Genomic DNA, 19,828 nt, shown 5'->3' on the forward strand with positions numbered 1-19,828 from the left:
TTTGTCATTGGAGACTGTAATTCGATAGCAGGAAAAGGAATAGGAGGGACAATTGTAGGTGGATATGAATTGGGAGAAAGGAATGCAATCATCGCTAACACTTTGTTCAAGAATCATAAACGAAGGTTGTATACGTGGAAGATACTTTGAGGTACCAGAAGGTTTCAGATTGATTATGTAAAGGTAAGCCAGGGATTTCAAAACCAGATTTGAAGCTGTAAGGCATTTACAGTAGTAGATGTGGACTCTGACCACAATGTATTGGTTATGAATGTAGATTAAAATTGAAGAAATAGGAATAAGGCAGGAAATTAATGAGATGGAACCTGGATAAGTTGAAAGAACCAGAGGTTGTTGTGAGTTTCAGAGGAAACATTGGGTAACAATTGCCTAGAACAGGGGAAAGAATTACAGTAGAAGACAAATGTATAGCTTTGAGAGATGAAATAGTGAAGGCAGCTTAGGATCAAATAGGTAAAAAGACAAGGCCTAACAGAAATCATTGGATAACACAAGAGATATTGAATATAAAAAAGCATCAAATGAAGCAGGCGAAAGGGAATACAAACGTCTAAATATGAAATTGACAGGAAGTGCAAAATCAAATGGCTCTGAGCACTATGCCACTTAACTTCTCAGGTCATCAGTCGCCTAGAACTTAGAACTAATTAAACCTAACTAACCTAAGGACATCACACACATCCATGCCCGAGGCAGGATTCGAACCTGCGACCGTAGCGGTCGCTCGGTTCCAGACTGAAGCGCCCAGAACCGCACGGCCACTCCGGTCGGCCGAAGTGCAAAATCGTTACGCAGGAATGGCTAGTGGACTAATGTAAGAATACAGATGCATATATCGTCGGCCGGGAGGCCGAGCGGTTCTAGGCGCTACAGTCTGGAACCGCGTGACCGCTACGGTTCGAATCCCGCCTCGGGCATGGATGTGTGTGATGTCTTTAGGTTAGTTAGGTTTAAGTAGTTCTAAGTTCTAGGGGACTGATGACCTCAGAAGTTAAGTCCCATAGTGCTCAGAGCCATTTTTTTGAGACGCATATATCACTAGGGGAAAGATAGATACTGCCTACAGGGAAATTAAAGAGGCCTTTGGAGAAAAGAGAAGCAGCTGTATGAACATCAAGAGCTCAGATGGAAAACCAGTCCTAAGCAAAGAAAGGAAAGCTGAAAGGTGGAAGGCGTACACAGAGGGATTATACAAGCGAGATGAAATTGCAGGCAACGTTATAGAATTGAGAGAGGACGTAGATGACGAGGATAAGGGAGAAATGACACTGCGAGAAGAATTTGACAGAGTGCTGTAAGACCTAAGTCGAAACAAGGTCGTATAAGTAGATGACATTCCGTCAGTCCTATTTGATAGCCTTGGGAGAGCCAGCCATGACAAAACTCTTCCATGTGGTGTGCAGGAAGTATGAGACAGGTGAAATACCCTCACACTTCAAGAAGAGTGTTGTAATTCCAGTTCCAAAGAAAGCAGGTGCTGACAGGTGTGAATATTGCTGAACTATCAGTTTAATAACTGATGGTTGCAAAATATTAACACGAATTCTTTGCAGAAGAATGAAAAAACTGGTAAAAACCGACCTCGGGGAAGATCAGTTTGGATTCCGGAGAAATATGGGCACACCGAAGCAATATCGATCTAACGACTTATTTGTCAGCATTTTTTAGACTTAGAAAAGCTCTCTGAAATGCTGAAGGTAGCAACGTTGTGCGGAGTGGCCGCGCGGTTTAAGGCGTCATGTCACGGATTGCGCGACCCCTCCGGCAGGAGGTTCGAGTCCTCCCTCGGGTATGGTTGTGTGTGTTGTTCTTAGCATAAGTTAGTTTAAGTCGTGTGTAAGTCTAGGGACCGATGACCTCAGCAGTTTGTGCCCTTAGGCGATCACACACATTTGAACATTTTTTTTTTGAAGCAGGGGTAAAATACAGGGACTGAAGCGTTATTTACACCTTGTACAGAAAGTAGAGGGCAGTTTTAAGAGTCGAGGGGCATTAAAAAGGCAGCAGTGATTGAGAAGGGAGTGAGACAGGGTTGTAGCCTATTCCAAATATTATTCAGTATGTACGCTGAGCAAGCAGTAAAGGAAACGAAAAAAAAAATGGAGAAGAAATTAAAATTTAAGGAGAAGAAATAAAAATTTTATGATTTGCCGATGACTTTGTAATTTTGTCAGAGGCAGCAAAGGACTTGGAAGAGCAGTTGAACGTAATGGACAGTGTCTTGAAAGGTGGATACAAGATGAACATCAACTAAGGTAAAATAAGGATAATGGAATGCAGTAAAATTAAATCAGGCGATGCTGCGGTAGTTAGACTAAGAAACGACACACTGAAAGCATAGATGAGTTTTGCTATTTGGGCGGCAAAAAAACTTATGATGGCTGAAGTAGAGATGATGTGAATTGTAGACTGGTAATGGTAAGAAATGCTTTTCTGAAATTTGTTAACATCGAATATAGACTTAAGTGTTAGGATGTCCTTTTCTGAAAGTATTTGTGTGGAGTGTAGAAATGTATGGAAGTGAAACATAGACGATAAACAGTTTAGACAAGAAGAGAATAGAAGTTTTTGAAATGTGGTTCTACAGGCGAATGTTGAAGATTATTAGATGGGTAGATCATAAAACTAATGAGGACTTACTGAACGGAACCGGGGAGAAAATAAATTACTGGCACAACCCGACTAGGTTGATAGGACACATTCTGAGACTTCGAGGGATAATCAGTTTAGGTTTGGAGGAAAGTGTGAATAGCGTAAGCAGATTCAGAAGGATATAAGTTGCGGTAGTGATTCTGAGATCAAGAGGCTTGCACAGGATAGATTGGCATGGAGAGCTGCACCCAGTCAGTCTTCGGACAGAAGGCCAAAACAACAAACAACAACAAAATTCACGAAACTCGGAGGTAAAATTTATCCAAACGCCAGTTTTACCATTTTTAAGTGCTCGATTAAGCCGGTGGCGCAAACGGGCGAGAGCATACTCTATAATCTCGCGAGGCGGGCATGCGGTGTATCTTGGGCAGCTGTAGCAGGCCAATTGGAAGTTATTTCCCTGCTTGACAGATCACAAGTGTCTTATAATAAAATTGTTCGCCTTGTCTTACCCTACGTTACTAAGTTAGTTATAAGCCGGAGTCGACTACATCCCCTGTACCCGTTTCAAACGAAAAGCCTAGTTCACAAAATGAATTCTACGATTAACAACACTCTTAAAGCATTTTTTGGTCTAAAAGTGTCCCTATTGAACAATAGACACATTTAAGGAATGACTAGCCAGTGAAAAGATACTACTAATTAAATACAGTGTAAGCCCAATCATTGAAACGTATTATTAGCAACATAAGATAAAATAAATTCTTTATAATATTCGTTCAACGTACGTCTTAAGTGCAGTAATATTAACAGTCTACAAGAATTACAACTGTAGGACATTTAATCTAGTGTCCAGATTTAAAAATAAAAGTTTGTTCTAGGTTCTTCATTTTTTGCATAACCTCCAGGACCATTTACTTAGGAGCTGTGGAAAGTACATTAAATCCAAGAGTCTCAACTTAATGTATGTACCATAAATTTTGAGTTTGTGTCGTACTCCCATACATGAAAAGTTCCTCAATACTTATCTGTGGAATGTATCTAATTTCATGTAGATGATAAATGTGAAAACTTTGTTTACAAATAACAGGGTAATTGCAGCACCATTGTTCGATCCCTCAATATTCAGTCTATTTCGTGACAATTGACAACTGAGGTTTTCATAAATTAGGGAAAAAACACAAAACGTAAATATCCCGGAAAACATACCAAAACTGACGTGAAAGAATGTTCTCAGCATAGCAGCTTCGTAAAAATCCGATAATTTAGTGAAACTTACAATCGAACTCAATATGTTAACCAGGATTTTCCCCACTGCTTTGTTAGGTATAAGAGTCACTGTATTAATTTTCACATTTACTTAGGCGCATGGAGACCCTGAGAAAGCACCTATGAAAATCAGTACGACTACTATTAAAAAGTGTCGTAAAACATGATTGAAATTAGAACAGTTAGGGGATGCAAATTTGTTTCATTGAAAAGGCAATAAATCGAACTGTGGATATGGCGAGTGCCGTCATACACCGAAGCATCGATTCGTAGCTATGCATTACGCATACAAATGCTTTATTGTGACTAAGCAATGACATTTGCTTGTAATGAATTCTTTAACGCGTGAACATGGTGCTGTATAGCGCTATTCGGAGCGAAGCGACATGTATTTGGATGCGAGCCGACCACCAATAATCCATTACGTAAATCAGGAGCCGGTATCAAAGAAATGCGATACACAAGCTAACGCTAGAATTTTGCGCCCTACGACGACCCATTAAGTCGCATCATACATCGTACGATCCCGTTTCGTTGGCACTGGCCCCACAACGTACCATAAATGATCGCAGTAGATAACAACACAGACTATCTGAATTGTAAACTCTTTAACAAACGCAACGCCTGCTTCTGAAATATTACCAGCGATTAAAATTCATGGACCATCAGATAAACATTGGAAACGGTCCTGTGAATAAGCCCGAACGACAACTCATATTGTGTACACTTTTTTCCGCTAGTTACAACGTACTTTACCCGTGAGGGAGTGCGACAGTTTTTGTTGAAATAGCCATCTGTTTTCAAGAGTTGTTTCATTTTGAATTTTTAGGTTTGGAGGAAGTTATATATATCGATAAAAAAACTCACATGGCACTTGGCCGGACTGTATCAGTTATACCTTCACTCAATGAAGGTGTTTGATAAAAGATGAAGATAGAATTTTACAGCAATTTTCGAGTTAAAAGCCTAAAACACATTATTTAAGGTTCTGAAAGAAATCATCCGCACTAAAAGTCACGACAGGTTTCGCGTCAACTGAAGACGCATCCTCAGGTGATAAAGATTCTTTTTATGAAGTCGTTGCCGAATGGTAACTGCCTTAGAGCCACTTCTCGTCATTCACGTCAAGTCTTCAACAAATAGCGCGCTAAAAGTGGTAGTCCGTATTTAAAACGAAGGGGATAGCAGAACCGCACCACAAGCAGGGAGGTGATTGAGCGGCAGTTGGCAAAGCGTCGGGTTGCATTAATATTTTAATTCGTTATCCTTACTGGTCATCAAAAGAGACTGGTGTGTTACTTGAGAAATGATTGTGAGTGACTTCATAGCTCTCAAAGAGTGTGAGGGAAGTTGTGCCTTAGCTGCTAAAGGGGACTTCGTGGCTGAGATGCGATCTCTAGGGTGGAACGTTATTACTTGGTAGAGACTTCCGCTTCTAGCCAGCGCTGCAACAGAGGTTTAACAGATTTTATTATTCCATTTGTAAATGACAGCATTCACTTTTTATGTGCTGCACTTTTTATGAAATTACAATCATTACTCCAGAAAAAGAAGGCTTTTCCAGGTACAAAAACATGTTCCAAGGTACAACATTTTCTGTATCTAGGAACAAACATTCTATTCAAATTTAAAATTGTTGCAATTGATAAAATCTTAGCCTATCTGTTACGTTATTACTCTGCTACACACCAATAATTATCAGGTGAAATCAGATTAAGCAGAAGTGTTATCAAAAACCACTTAGACGTTAAGTACTTTCAAAAGTAGAAGCTACTGGAAGCTAACTTAAATTTTCTTTTTCAGCGCAGATAAAATTGTTAAATTAAATGAACTCAGTTCATTTGCAAGTATCACATGTCACACGGTGAAAGACCTTCTTCTGTGTCGAGGTACCAGTGCACCTGTATATCTTCGAGACTGTGAAACACGTCTCTTCTACTGCAGGCTCTATGGTTTCCGTATTTTTGGAGGGGGCAGTACGGACAAAATAAGGAAAAATGTGCAGCGAATATGGGCTCTAAAATGCATCGTTACGAGCTGTGGATATTTGTTCGGTAGAAGAGATATTTTTCGCAGTATGGAAGAGAAGCAAGTGTTCATAGCTCTTAAAGTATACATTTTAGAGCCCTTGTTTGCCAGCTATGAGCGCTGTTGAGGTATGCCATATCTACTGAGACTTTTTTGCTTCTAGTATTGTATACTTTCAACTGTACGCGTTTACGCCATTAATTATGATAAACCTTGTATTTACAGCACTTAACCCATTGGCTACCAGTTTTATTTCAAAAACATTAATGTATGGTTATTTTAATTAATTTATAAGACAGAAGTAATATTATGGAAAGAATATTTTGTCCCGTTTAGTTTTCCAAGTCATTCGGGGGTGGGGGCTTAGGGCAGACAGGATTATCCATACACTATGTGATGAAAAGTATCCGGAAACCCCAAAAAACATACGTTTTTCATATTAGGTTCATTGTGCTGCCAGCTACTGTCACGTACTTCACATCAGCGACATCAGTAGTCATCAGACATCGTGAGAGAGCAGAATGGGGAGCTCCGCGGTACTCCCGGACTTCGAACGTGGTCAGGTGATTGGGTGTCATTTGTGTCATATGCCTGTACGCGAGATTTCCACACTGCTAAACATCCCTAGGTCCACTGTTTCCGATGTGATAGTGAAATGGAAACGTGATGAGACACGTACAGCACAAAAGCGTACAGGCCAACCTCGTCTGTTGACAGACAGAGACCGCCGACATTTGAAGAGGGTCGCAATGTGTAACAGGCAGACATCTATACAGACCATCACACAGGAATTCCAAACTGCATCAGAATCCACTGCAAGTACTATGATAGTTAGGCGCGAGGTGAGAAAACTTGAATTTCATGGTCGAGCGACTGCTCACACATCACGCTGGTAAATGCCAAACGACGCCTCGCTTGGTGTAAGGAGCGTAAACATTGGAAGACTGAACAGTGAAAAAACGTTGTGTGGAGTGACGAATCACGGTACCCAATGTGGCGATCCGATGGCAGGGTGAGGGTATGGAAAATGTCCGGGGAACGTCATCTGCCAGCTTGTGTAGTGCCGACAATAAAATTCCGAGGCCATGGTGTTACGGTGTGGTCGTGTTTTTCATGGAGGGGGCTTGCAACCCTTGTTGTTTTGCGTGGCACAGGTCTACATTGATGTCTGAAGCACCTTCTTGCTTGGCACTGTTGAAGAGCAATTCGGGGATGGTGATCGAGCACCTGTTCATAATGCAGGGCCTGTGGCGGAGTGGTTACACTACAATAACATCCCTGTAATGGAGTGTCCAGAACAGAGTCCTGACCTGAATCCTACAGAACACCTGTGGGATGATTTGAAACACCGACTTCGTGCCAGGTCTCACCGACTCTCCTCAGTGCAGCACTCCGTGAAGAATGGGCTGCCATTCCCCAAGAAACCTTCCAGCACCTGATTGAACGTATGCCTGCGAGAGCGGAAGCTGTCATCAAGGCTAAGGGTGCGTCAACACCATATCGAATTCCAGCATTGTCGATGGAGGGTTCCACGAACTTGTAAGTCATTTTTAGCCAGGTGTCCGGATACTTTTGATCACATAATATCAGTACCTCCATGGTGTCAGAAGACAACTGCGCAAAAACTGCGAGACGAACTGAAAACAGACACATATCAGTGGACAGAGCACCTCTTCATGTTTATAACTCACACTACAGGTTCTCAAGATGGGCGTCGTTTGCGTGTGGCGAGGGTCAATGCGAGGGGGCAAGTCATTGACACTGTGTGTCCGGAGAGACGTTAAGGCAGCCCGCTTTGCGAATCTGGTAATTGAGTGCGAACTATTTCGGTGTGACAATACGGCGACGCGGGTTAACAGTGAAACTTGAGAACAGCACAACCTGCAGGCGCAGTCTGTAATGTCAAAAATTCTGCTAATCATTAGTAGGCTTCCGTTTACCTGTGGGACACTGATACATTAGCAATAAGAAGCAAGAGATTCCAATTGGTTCTGTGATAACTTATCGTGGAACACATGCACTGATCAGCCGAAACACTACGACCACTGCCCACCGCGTCGTTGGATTCCGGCTGGTGGCGTTGCGGGCACGTGTCTAGGTAACAAAAGTTTGTAAGCAGACATGGACGAGGTATCACCCTAGCGAAGATATGGGCTGCAAATGGAGAAGTCCATTCAGGTAAGCGACTTTGACAGAGGGCAGATTATTATTACGCAGAGCCTGTGAACCAGTATCTCGAATACGGTGAAGCTCGTCTAATGTTCACGTGCTACTGTCGTGACCATCTACGGAAAGAGGTAGAAGGACAGTGAAACTACCACTAGACGCTAAATGGTTGGTCGGCCACGACTCTTGACAGAACGTGGTGTCCGCAGGCTTGTCTGCTCTGTAAACTACACTCCTGGAAATTGAAATAAGAACACCGTGAATTCATTGTCCCAGGAAGGGGAAACTTTATTGACACATTCCTGGGGTCAGATACATCACATGATCACACTGACAGAACCACAGGCACATAGACACAGGCAACAGAGCATGCACAATGTCGGCACTAGTACAGTGTATATCCACCTTTCGCAGCAATGCAGGCTGCTATTCTCCCATGGAGACGATTGTAGAGATGCTGGATGTAGTCCTGTGGAACGGCTGGCCATGCCATTTCCACCTGGCGCCTCAGTTGGACCAGCGTTCGTGCTGGACGTGCAGACCGCGTGAGACGACGCTTCATCCAGTCCCAAACATGCTCAATGGGGGACAGATCCGGAGATCTTGCTGGCCAGGGTAGTTGACTTACACCTTCTAGAGCACGTTGGGTGGCACGGGATACATGCGGACGTGCATTGTCCTGTTGGAACAGCAAGTTCCCTTGCCGGTCTAGGAATGGTAGAACGATGGGTTCGATGACGGTTTGGATGTACCGTGCACTATTCAGTGTCCCCTCGACGATCACCAGTGGTGTACGGCCAGTGTAAGAGATCGCTCCCCACACCATGATGCCGGGTGTTGGCCCTGTGTGCCTCGGTCGTATGCAGTCCTGATTGTTGCGCTCACCTGCACGGCGCCAAACACGCATACGACCATCATTGGCACCAAGGCAGAAGCGACTCTCATCGCTGAAGACGACACGTCTCCATTCGTCCCTCCATTCACGCCTGTCGCGACACCACTGGAGGCGGGCTGCACGATGTTGGGGCGTGAGCGGAAGACGGCCTAACGGTGTGCGGGACCGTAGCCCAGCTTCATGGAGACGGTTGCGAATGGTCCTCGCCGATACCCCAGGAGCAACAGTGTCCCTAATTTGCTGGGAAGTGGCGGTGCGGTCCCCTACGGCACTTCGTGGGATCCTACGGTCTTGGCGTGCACCCGTGCGTCGCTGCGGTCCGGTCCCAGGTCGACGGGCACGTGCACCTTCCGCCGACCACTGGCGACAACATCGATGTACTGTGGAGACCTCACGCCCCACGTGTTGAGCAATTCGGCGGTACGTCCACCCGGCCTCCCGCATGCCCACTATACGCCCTCGCTCAAAGTCCGTCAACTGCACATACGGTTCACGTCCACGCTGTCGCGGCATGCTACCAGTGTTAAAGACTGCGATGGAGCTCCGTATGCCACGGCAAACTGGCTGACACTGACGGCGGCGGTGCACAAATGCTGCGCAGCTAGCGCCATTCGACGGCCAACACCGCGGTTCCTGGTGTGTCCGCTGTGCCGTGCGTGTGATCATTGCTTGTACAGCCCTCTCGCAGTGTCCGGAGCAAGTATGGTGGGTCTGACACACCGGTGTCAATGTGTTCTTTTTTCCATTTCCAGGAGTGTAGAATAGACGGTGATCTTGGCATCTCTGCCGCAAGAGCACTACGCTGGTGCACGCACAAGTGTTTCGTAACCCACCTTTCATCGTAAATTGTTTAACATGGAGCTCCGCAGCAGGCAACCCCTACGTGTTCACATATTGACCCAACGACATCTTCAATTACGATTGCAGTGGACACGGAACCATCGGGATTCGACGATCGATCAATGGGAAAGTGTCGGCTCTTCGGGGTGAATCATTTTTGCTTCAGTAGGTCGATGGTCGTCTCCACAAACGCCGTCAACGAGGTGAACGGCGACTCGAAACGTGCAGCGCGCACGGACGCAGGCTGGTGGGAGCAGTATTATACAATTGGAGACATTCTATCGCGCTTGAGTGGGACCTGTAGTAGTAATCGAAGACACGCTAACAGCAGCGAACGACCTGCATCCCTTACAGTTTGATGTCTTCCCCGAAGGCGATGTAATCTTTCAGCAATATAATTGCCCTTATCTCTTAGCTATAACCATGCTACTGTGGTCTGAGGAACATTGTAATGAACTCATGTTGATGGTGACCAAATTCGCCTGATGTAAATCCTATTGAACCCATCTGGGTCGCTATAGTGCGCCATCACCGCGCACGCAAGTCAGTGGCCTGTTATTTACGCTAATTACATGACCTACGCGTAGACGTCTAACGCTACAGACCTCCACAAATCTATCTGTAGTGTCACCGCCAGACACCACACTTGCTAGGTGGTAGCTTTTAAATCGGCCGCGGTCCGCTAGTATACGTCGGACCCGCGTGTCGCCACTATCAGTGATTGCAGACCGAGCGCCGCCACACGGCATGTCTAGAGAGACGTACTAGCTGTCGCCCCAGTTGTACAGCCGACGTTGCTAGCCATGGTTCACTGAGAATTACGCTCTCATTTGCCGAGACGATGGTTAGCATAGCCTTCAGCTACGTCAATTGCTACGACCTAGCAAGGCGCCATTTATTTTTTTGCTGGTTATCTTATAAAGCCTGTACCGTCAGACCTATGTTCTGTAATTATGGAATAAAGTTAAGTATTCTACCAGTTACCTCCTGTTTGCTAGTCTTATTTCTCTGACCTGTTCCAGACCTCACGACCGTTTGCGTGAGCTTTAACAGCGTGCATTTCGGCCTCCTCAAGAAACACGGTGTTGGCACTTATGTCAACACCTCACTATCAACATACTGTTGGATCCGTGATACACAGAGTCAGTTATATATTTCGTTCCAAAGACGGAAAAACAAGCTATTATGCATGTAGTCTCAATGTGTTGGCTCATCAATGTATGTACTGTTGTTAGTCAGAGGGTTAACTGATTAAATTTGCAGAACGGGAAATGCTGTGCATAACAAAAACGCATGTCTAAGCACAACGAAAACGGTAGGAAACGTTGGGAAATGATTATGACGGTTTCTAGTTGTGAATTTCTTCATGCGGTGCTGAAATCAGTTACTAGACTGAAGTTCCGCCGTAGGTGCACTATCCACTGGTAACATCTACATCTACACAGATACTCAGCAAGGAACCATACGGTGCGCGGCGGAGTGTAACCTGTACCACTGCTTGTAATTTATTTTCCTGTTCCACAGAAAAATAGAGCTAGGGGAAAACGACTCTCTGTATGCCTCTGTACGAGCCCTAATTTTTCGCCGGCCGCGGTGGTCTCGCGGTTCTAGGCGAGCAGTCCGGAACTGCGCGACTGCTACGGTCGCAGGTTCGGCTCCTGCCTCGGGCATGGATGTGTGTGATGCCCTTAGGTTAGTTAGGTTTAAGTAGTTCTAAGTTCTAGGGGACTGATGACCACAGCTGTTAAGTCCCATAGTGCTCAGAACCATTTGAACCATTTTGAACCTAATTTTTCGTATTTTATCCTCGTAGTCCTTAGGCGGCATGTATGTTGGCGCCAGTAGATTCGTTCAGCAGTCAGCTTCAAATGCCGGTTTTCTAAATTTTCTCAACGGAGTTTCTCGAAAAGAACGTCGCCTTCCCTCCACGGATTCTCATTTGAGTCCTCGAAGCATCTGCGTAACACTTAAGTGTTTTTCGAACCTATTGGTAACAAATCTAGCAGCTCGCCTCTGAATTGCTTCGATGTCTTCCTCCAATTCGACATGGTACGGATCCCAAACACTCGAACAGTACTCAAGAACAGGTCGCACCAGCGTCCTACCTGCGGTCTCCTTTACAGGTGAAACACTCTTTCCTGAAATTCTCCCAATAAACCGAAGTCGACCATTCGCGTTTCCCACCACAGCTCTAGCACGCTCGTTCCACCTCATATCGCTCTGCAACGTTATGCCCAGATACTTAAATGACTTAACTGCTTCAAGCAGGACACTAGTAATTTTGTATCTGAACATTACAGGTTTGATCTTCCTACCCACATCCGCATTAACTTACATTTCCTACATTTAGGGCTAGCTGCTATTCATCACACCAATTGAAAATTTTGTCTAAGTCGTCTGCAGTCACTCAGCTTCGACGTCCGCCCCGATAGCTGAGTGGTCAGCGTGACGGATAGCCGTCCTACGGGCCCGGCTTCCATTCCCGGCTGGGTCGGGGATTTTCTCCGCTCAGGTACTGGGTGTTGTGCTGTCTTCATCATCATTTCATCCCCATCCGGCGCGCAGGTCGCCCAATGTGGCGTCGAATGTAAGAAGACCTGCAACAAGGCGGCCGGACCTGCCCCGCAAGGGCCCTCCGGGCCGTTTCCACTCAACTTCGACATCTTACCGTACACCAGGGCGTCATCCGCAAACTGGTGCCCACTCTGACCACCAAATCATTTGTGTGTCCAGAGGACAACAGCGGTCCTATCACACTTTTCTGGGGCACACAAGAGGATACCCTTGTCTCTGATGAACAATCGTCGTCGAGGACAACGTCCTGGATTCTATTATTTAAGAAGTCGTCGAGCCACTCACATATCTGTGAACTTATTCCATACGCTCGTACCTCCGGTGACAACCTGCAATGGGGCTCCGTGTCATATGCTGTCCGGAAGTCTAGAAATACGGAATTTGCCTGTTGCCCTTCATCTATAGTTCTCAGTATGTAACAACACTAACGTTATACTATTGTATATGTAATAAATTTTTTTCTTCTGAATTTCGATAAATTAGTATAATCGATATTCTGGTTTAATTTCTTTTTTGTTTCATGACATTATGTTGAAAAAGCTATAAACAATTTTCGATGTAAATTTTAATATTTATGTCAAATTTCAAGTAATGTTGTAATCGAAGGGAAGTGTACCTAATGTTGAAACTATTGTAAGATGTGAAAGTTGTATTTCTACGCCTGGTCCATACGTAGGCAATGTATTAGAATATGTGGAATGTAAAACCTTTGGTGAATACCCTGTCTGTAGGGGAGCGGTAAAAGATGGAGGCAGGCGAGCGCGGGAAAACGCACACGGGCGCGGTACGGCATAACGGGCTCAGCAGTAGTAGTCGGAGTTGGGCATCGATCTGAGAAACACGTGCTGGATCGAGGAGGCTCTCCTGGAAAAAGTGGTTTCGTTGAGCCTCGGATGCGCTGTTTCCGACGTCTATACAGCATGGCAATATTCCGTAGGCACTAAATGGAAAATAATTGCGACGTTATGAAGAAGTAAAGTGCCGATATTTCATGAGCCATTGCTGTAATTGCGTGTGTGCTTTGTGCCTCGCCATCTCGCCGCCTGCCGCCGCCTCATCGATACGAACAGGTTGAAACTTTTAGTACTGTATTCGTGTGGACCAGTGTTACTTTGCTACATACTGTTCAATAACAACTTAAATTTTACCAGAACTGTCCTATCAATTAATTATCCTCACAACTAACCTAGACAGTTGTGCAATCCGAGTGTCCCAAGATGAAGATTTAAAGTTTATGTTAATAATAATTACCTGCAGATCTATCTATGTTAGAATGATGTTTGAAGAACTTTGTTGTTAATGAAATACTGGACGAATAATATGGGTCTGACCAAGTTGGAAGATAATGTTGAAATTGGTTTAGTAATGAAGTTTATTTAAATTGAGACAAAAATAACGGTAGTTAAATGAGCAGGAAATAAGACAAAAAGAGCGGTAAATCATATTTTGGAAATCTTGAATGCTTAATGCTCTCAATAATCAAACTTTCACTACAGTGATCATAATAGTTTCAGGGTCCCCTCCTTTTTTCTTTTCTATTCATTTGAATTCTGAAGTGTACTGAACTGATTTGACCAGCAAAGTTAAAGTCAATATAAAACCTAAATTTATCAGTGTTTTACCCTTCCTAAAATTGACATTGTATGTGTGTTTCAAAAGTGCTATTTCTAGGGTAACCTATGCCCGATTTCAGTCGGATCAATAGACAAAACGCAGTTTGTAGTAATCATTATAATGTAATGTTGTGTATTTATAGCTTCTCCAAATTAGTACAGAAAGTGAAAATATTAGTTCAGTAGATTTTTCTGATTCTAAAATTTACCATATAATGCAGTATTACTACGTGTTGTTATGCTTGCACGTACGTCCACTTGTACAGGGAAAAAACTCAGTTAATGCGTAATTAGGCTGGCGACCGTATTATTAACAATAGGTAGCATCTGCTATGTATGTTTCTTGCCCGTCCTAACGTGTAGTTGCACTTTAGACTTGCTTGACGTATCATTGTTGTTACTGGGTGGGTGTAAGTCTGATTTTGCCTCCATTCAGGTACACGCGGTCAACATATTTACTAAAATCCTTTCTTATAAGGTGAAGCCCGTCAACTTACCATAGTACAGGCTTTAAAGAGTTAATGTGCGCTAGAGCGTAGACGTTACAAGTATATCATGTGAGAAAAGGGCAAGCTGAATTTCGCATGAGAGATGCTTTCTAAAACTATGGTGATTCGTGGAAATAGGTTCCTCAGTCTCAAGAAAGTTTATGATATTCGAACTGAGAATACATTCATGCTCATAAATTAACGATAATTGCAGAATGTGGTGCCACACAACGTGGCACTACACAAAACTGCCGCTAATAGCATAGGCACATAGGGAACACACACGACACAGATCTGTAAGTCCACGGTATTGGTAGTAAGTTGAGAAAGCAGTCCCGAAACACATGTGCTACAAAACGCCACTGTTTGCTGCACATGTACCCCGAAATCAAAATGGGATATGATCACCATGCACACGTACACAGGCCGAACAACGGGTTGGCATACTCTGGATCAGGTGTTCGAGCAGCTGGTGGGGTATAGCCGCCCATTCTTGCACCAGTTCCTGCCGGAGCTCCTGAAATGTCGTAGGGGTTTGAAGACGTGGAGACGGAGAGCATCCCAGACGTGCTTGGCGGGATTTAGGTCTGAAGAACAGGCAGGCCACTCCATTCGCCCAATATCTTGTGTTTCAAGGTACTCCTCCACGATGGCAGCTCGGTGGGGCCTTGCGTTATCATCCATCAGGAGGAAGGTGGGACCCACTGCCTCCCTGAAAAGGCGGACGTGCTGGTGCAAAATGATGTCCCGATGCACCGGACCTGTTACAGTTCCTCTGTCAAAGAAACAGAGGTGTACGTGCACCAATCATAATCCCACCCCACACCATCAAACTACGACCTCCATAAAGGTCCCTTTCAAGGAAATTAAGGGGTTGGTATCTGGTTCCTGGTTCACGCCAGACGAAAACCCGGCGAGAATCACTGTTCAGACAATACCTGGACTCTTCCTGGCAGATTAAAACTGTGTGCCGGACCGAGACTTGAACTCGGGATCTTTGCCTTTTACGGGCAAGTGCTCTACCAACTGAGCTACCCAAGTACGACTCAAGCCACGTCGTCACAGCTTTACTTCTGCCAGTACCTCGTCTCCTACCTTCCAAACTTTACAGAAGCTCTCCTGCGAACCTTGCAGAATTAGCACTCTTGAAAGAAAGGATATTGCGGAGACATGGCTTAGCCACAGCCTGGGAGGTGTTTCCAGAATGAGATTTTCACTCTGCAGCGGAGTGTGCGCTGATATGAAACTTCCTGGCAGATTAAAACTGTGTGCCGGACCTTTGCCTTTCACGGGCAAGTGATCTACCGACTGAGCTACCCAAGCACGACTGACGCCCCGTCCTCACAGCTTTACTTCTGCCAGTACCTCGTCTCCTACCTTCCAAACTTTACAGAAGCTCTCCTGCTGCAGAGTGAAAATCTCATTCTATACCTGGACTCGTCCGTGAACAAACCTGGGACCACTGTTCCAATGACAATGTACTGTGTTCTTGACACCAGGCTTTACGGGCTGTCCTGCGGCCAGGGGTTAGTGGAATGCACCTTGCAGGTCTACGGGCGAATAAACAATGTCTGTTCAGTTGTCTGTAGACTGTGTGTCTGGAGACTACTGTTTCACTGGCTGCGGTAAGGTCCCGAGCAAAGCTACCAGCAATACCCCGTGGCCGTCTGCGGGCACTGATGGTGAGATATCAGTCTTCTTGTGGTGTTGTACACTGCGGACGTCCCGTACTGTAGCGGCTGGACACATTTCCGGTCTACTGGAATAGTTGCCATAATCTTGAGAGCACACTTTGTGGCACACGGAGGGCCCGTGCTACGACCTGCTGTGTTTGACTAGCCCCCAGTCGCCCTAGTATTCTATCCCTCATAACGTCATCAATAAGTATTCTTTGAGCGATTTTCAACACACAGTAACCATTAGCACGTCTGAAAATGTCTTCGCTGCACGGTACTCCGACATGCACCGACACACCTCTTCGTATGTGGACTGCTGCCAGCGCCACCGTGCGACGACCGCAGGTCGAATGCACCGCACGGTCATACCCCGAGGTGATTTAAACCCGCAAACCGCTCACGAGAGCACTGTTTCACCGTGTATAAGCATTTTCCGTAATTTACGAGTGTGAGTGTACGAGGTGCATTCAAGTTCTAAGGCCTGCGATTTTTTCTCCGGACTGGAAAGAGATAGAAACATGCGCATTGTTTTAAAATGAGGCCGCGTTGATTGTCAATACGTCCCAGAGATGGCAACACCGTACGGCAGATGGAATTTTACCGCCAGCGGCGAGAATGAGAACTGTTTTAAATATTTAAAATGGCGACGTTTTCCTTCCTTGAACAGCGTGCAATCATTCGTTTTTTGAACTTGCGTGGTGTGAAACCAATTGAAATTCATCGACAGTTGAAGGAGACATGTGGTGATGGAGCTACGGATGTGTCGAAAGTGCGTTCGTGGATGCGACAGTTTAATGAAGGCAGAACATCGTGTGACAACAAACCGAAACAACCTCGGGCTCGCACAAGCCGGTCTGACGACATGATCGAGAAAGTGGAGAGAATTGTTTTGGGGGATCGCCGAATGACTGTTGAACAGATCGCCTCCAGAGTTGGCATTTCTGTGGGTTCTGTGCACACAATCCTGCATGACGACCTGAAAATGCGAAAAGTGTCATCCAAGTGGGTGCCACGAATGCTGACGGACGACCACACGGCTGCCCGTCTGGCATATTGCCAAGCAATGTTGACGCGCAACGACAGCACGAACGGGACTTTCTTTTCGTCGGTTGTGACAATGGATGAGACGTGGATGCCATTTTTCAATCCAGAAACAAAGCGCCAGTCAGCTCAATGGAAGCATACAGGTTCATCGCCACCAAAAAAATTTCGGGTAACCGCCAGTGCTGAAAAAATGATGGTGTCCATGTTCTGGGACAGCGAGGGCGTAATCCTTACCCATTGCGTTGCAAAGGGCACTACGGTAACAGGTGCATCCTACGACACATGTTTTGAAGAACAAATTCCTTCCTGCAGTGCAACAAAAACGCCCGGGAAGGGCTGCGCGTGTGCTGTTCCACCAAGACAACGCACCCGCACATCGAGCTAACGTTACGCAACAGTTTCTTCGTGATAACAACTTTGAAGTGATTCCTCATGCTCCCTACTCACCTGACCTGGCTTCTAGTGACTTTTGGCCTTTTTTACAACAATGAAAGACACTCTCCGTGGCCGCACATTCACCAGCCGTGCTGCTATTGCCTCAGCGATTTTCCAGTGGTCAAAACAGACTCCTAAAGAAGCCTTCGCCGCTGCCACGGAATCATGGCGTCAGCGTTGTGAAAAATGTGTACGTCTGCAGGGCGATTACGTCGAGAAGTAACGCCAGTTTCATCGATTTCGGGTGAGTAGTTTGAAACGTCCCCTTTGAACAATTATTCATGACTGTGCTTAAACTGACACACAATATTTTTTTAGCGCAACGCAATCTGACTTTCAGATATCCCTACAAAGGAATGGCCCTGACTAACATTAACCTGTACCTTTCACAAATCACTTACCTCACAAAAATCTTCGTTACTCAAGCTACTGCAATGCAGCGAGCGCCACTACTGCCAGCTAAAAAAATGGTTCAAATGGCTCTGAGCACTATGGGACTCAACATCTTAGGTCATCAGTCCCCTAGAACTTAGAACTACTTAAACCTAACTAACCTAAGGACATCACACACACCCACGCCCGAGGCAGGATTCGAACCTGCGACCGTAGCAGTCCCGCGGTTCCGGACTGCAGCGGCAGAACCGCTGGACCACCGCGGCCGGCCCTGCCAGCTAAATAAAAGATTCAAACTACAGAAGGCACTAACTACTGATAGGCATGGTTAGCAATTGAAAGATGTTAATAGAGAACAAACAATGTATTTACCTTAACATCATAATATATATAGTAGTTCATGACATCCAGTTTTACAAATTTCAAAACTCCGCCATCTGTCTCCCCACATCCACCACTGCTGGCGGCTCACCTCCAACTGCGCAACGCTACGCGCTGTTCACGTCCAGCTGCCGCTGCCCAACAGTAAAATGGCAGACAACAATGCAAACTAGCCACAGACTGCACACAGGACAGCCAGTGATTTTCATACAGAGCGCTACGTGGCGTTACCAATAAGAAAACCTAAACAGCCTACTTACAAGTTAATTTTAAAAAAAAAACGGAGGCCTTAGAGCCCGCGTCTCGTGGTAGTGCGGTAGCGTTATCGCTTCCCACGCCCGGGTTCCCGGGTTCGATTCCCGGCGGGGTCAGGGATTTTCTCTGCCTCGTGATGGCTGGGTGTTGTGTGCTGTCCTTAGTTTTAAGTAGTTCTAAGTTCTAGGGGACTGATGACCATAGATGTGAAGTCCCATAGTGCTCAGAGCCATTTGAACCATTTTTGGAGGCCTTAGAACTTGAATGCACCTCGTATATTCAAGGCTGCTGCGGCACACGGGGGTTGCGGACACTGGTGTGTCCTGCTTTAGGGAGCAGGCAGCGGCTACTCACCGTTCTCCCACTGGGCCTTCCGGCGCTTGTGGTAGGAGCGCCGCCAGGGGTGCCTCCACACTTTGCGCGGCGCGACCGCCTTGTCGGGCAGAAAGGCGGCGAAGCTGCCCTCGAGCGTGTCCGGGCTGCCGCAGATGGCGTGCGCCGTGTCGCAGTAGTAGGAGCAGCGCCCGTGGAAGCACAGGTTGTCCGACGGCGACACGAAGAACGTCTTGAGCAGCTCTCCGTCCGCCAGCTCGTACAGCTCGCTCGTCATGTTCAGCACGCGCCCCGACACCGGCATCGCCCTCCGGAAGCCGAGCAGTCTGCCGACACGTCACACACTCACTCACTCACTCACACAGTCAAAGGTCAAAACCAGTTTTACAAATACGAGGGTTGCCCACAAAGTAATGCACCGTATTTTTTCCTTCAACAATTTGTAACGCCGGAAATGCATATCCTCCTATTTCCATCTATTGTGCTATTATTTTCTTTCCTTGCTTTGTTACCTCAAGATATGACATTTCTGTCTCTTTGTATATTGTAATTGTTTTACTATTTGTATATTTATGCATTTATGTCGATGTATAATTGGTTTGTTTCGTAAATATTATTTGTATTTTTACGCTGGGTCTTGCCTAGGGAAAACTGCTATCGAACGATTACGTCGATAGGTCGTATGAAGAATCAAAGTGTGTAGGATCTTTGGTAGTGTTAACTCTGCCGCGTGGAGCGCGGGCTGAGCGGAGGGAGTCTGGCTGGAGTAGCGAGTGGAGCAGGGGTGTTGCGTGACGCTCCCGCGAGTTGCCGCGCTTTCGGGGT

General features: G+C 45.7%; 1 protein-coding gene across 1 annotated transcript in view; it reads right to left on the bottom strand.

The window, feature by feature from the left end:
* LOC126160634 (extracellular serine/threonine protein CG31145-like) overlaps nt 1–19,828 on the bottom strand; it is a 224,883-nt gene that overhangs the window by 47,132 nt on the left and 157,923 nt on the right. Inside the window, exon 5 of the mRNA XM_049916918.1 lies at nt 19,025–19,329. Within this exon, the coding sequence (XP_049772875.1) occupies nt 19,025–19,329 (305 nt within the window). The remainder of the gene's footprint in view (nt 1–19,024; nt 19,330–19,828) is intronic.

This window comes from Schistocerca cancellata, chromosome 2 (genome assembly GCF_023864275.1).
Source record: "Schistocerca cancellata isolate TAMUIC-IGC-003103 chromosome 2, iqSchCanc2.1, whole genome shotgun sequence".
In the NCBI taxonomy this organism is placed as follows: Eukaryota; Metazoa; Arthropoda; class Insecta; order Orthoptera; family Acrididae; genus Schistocerca; species Schistocerca cancellata.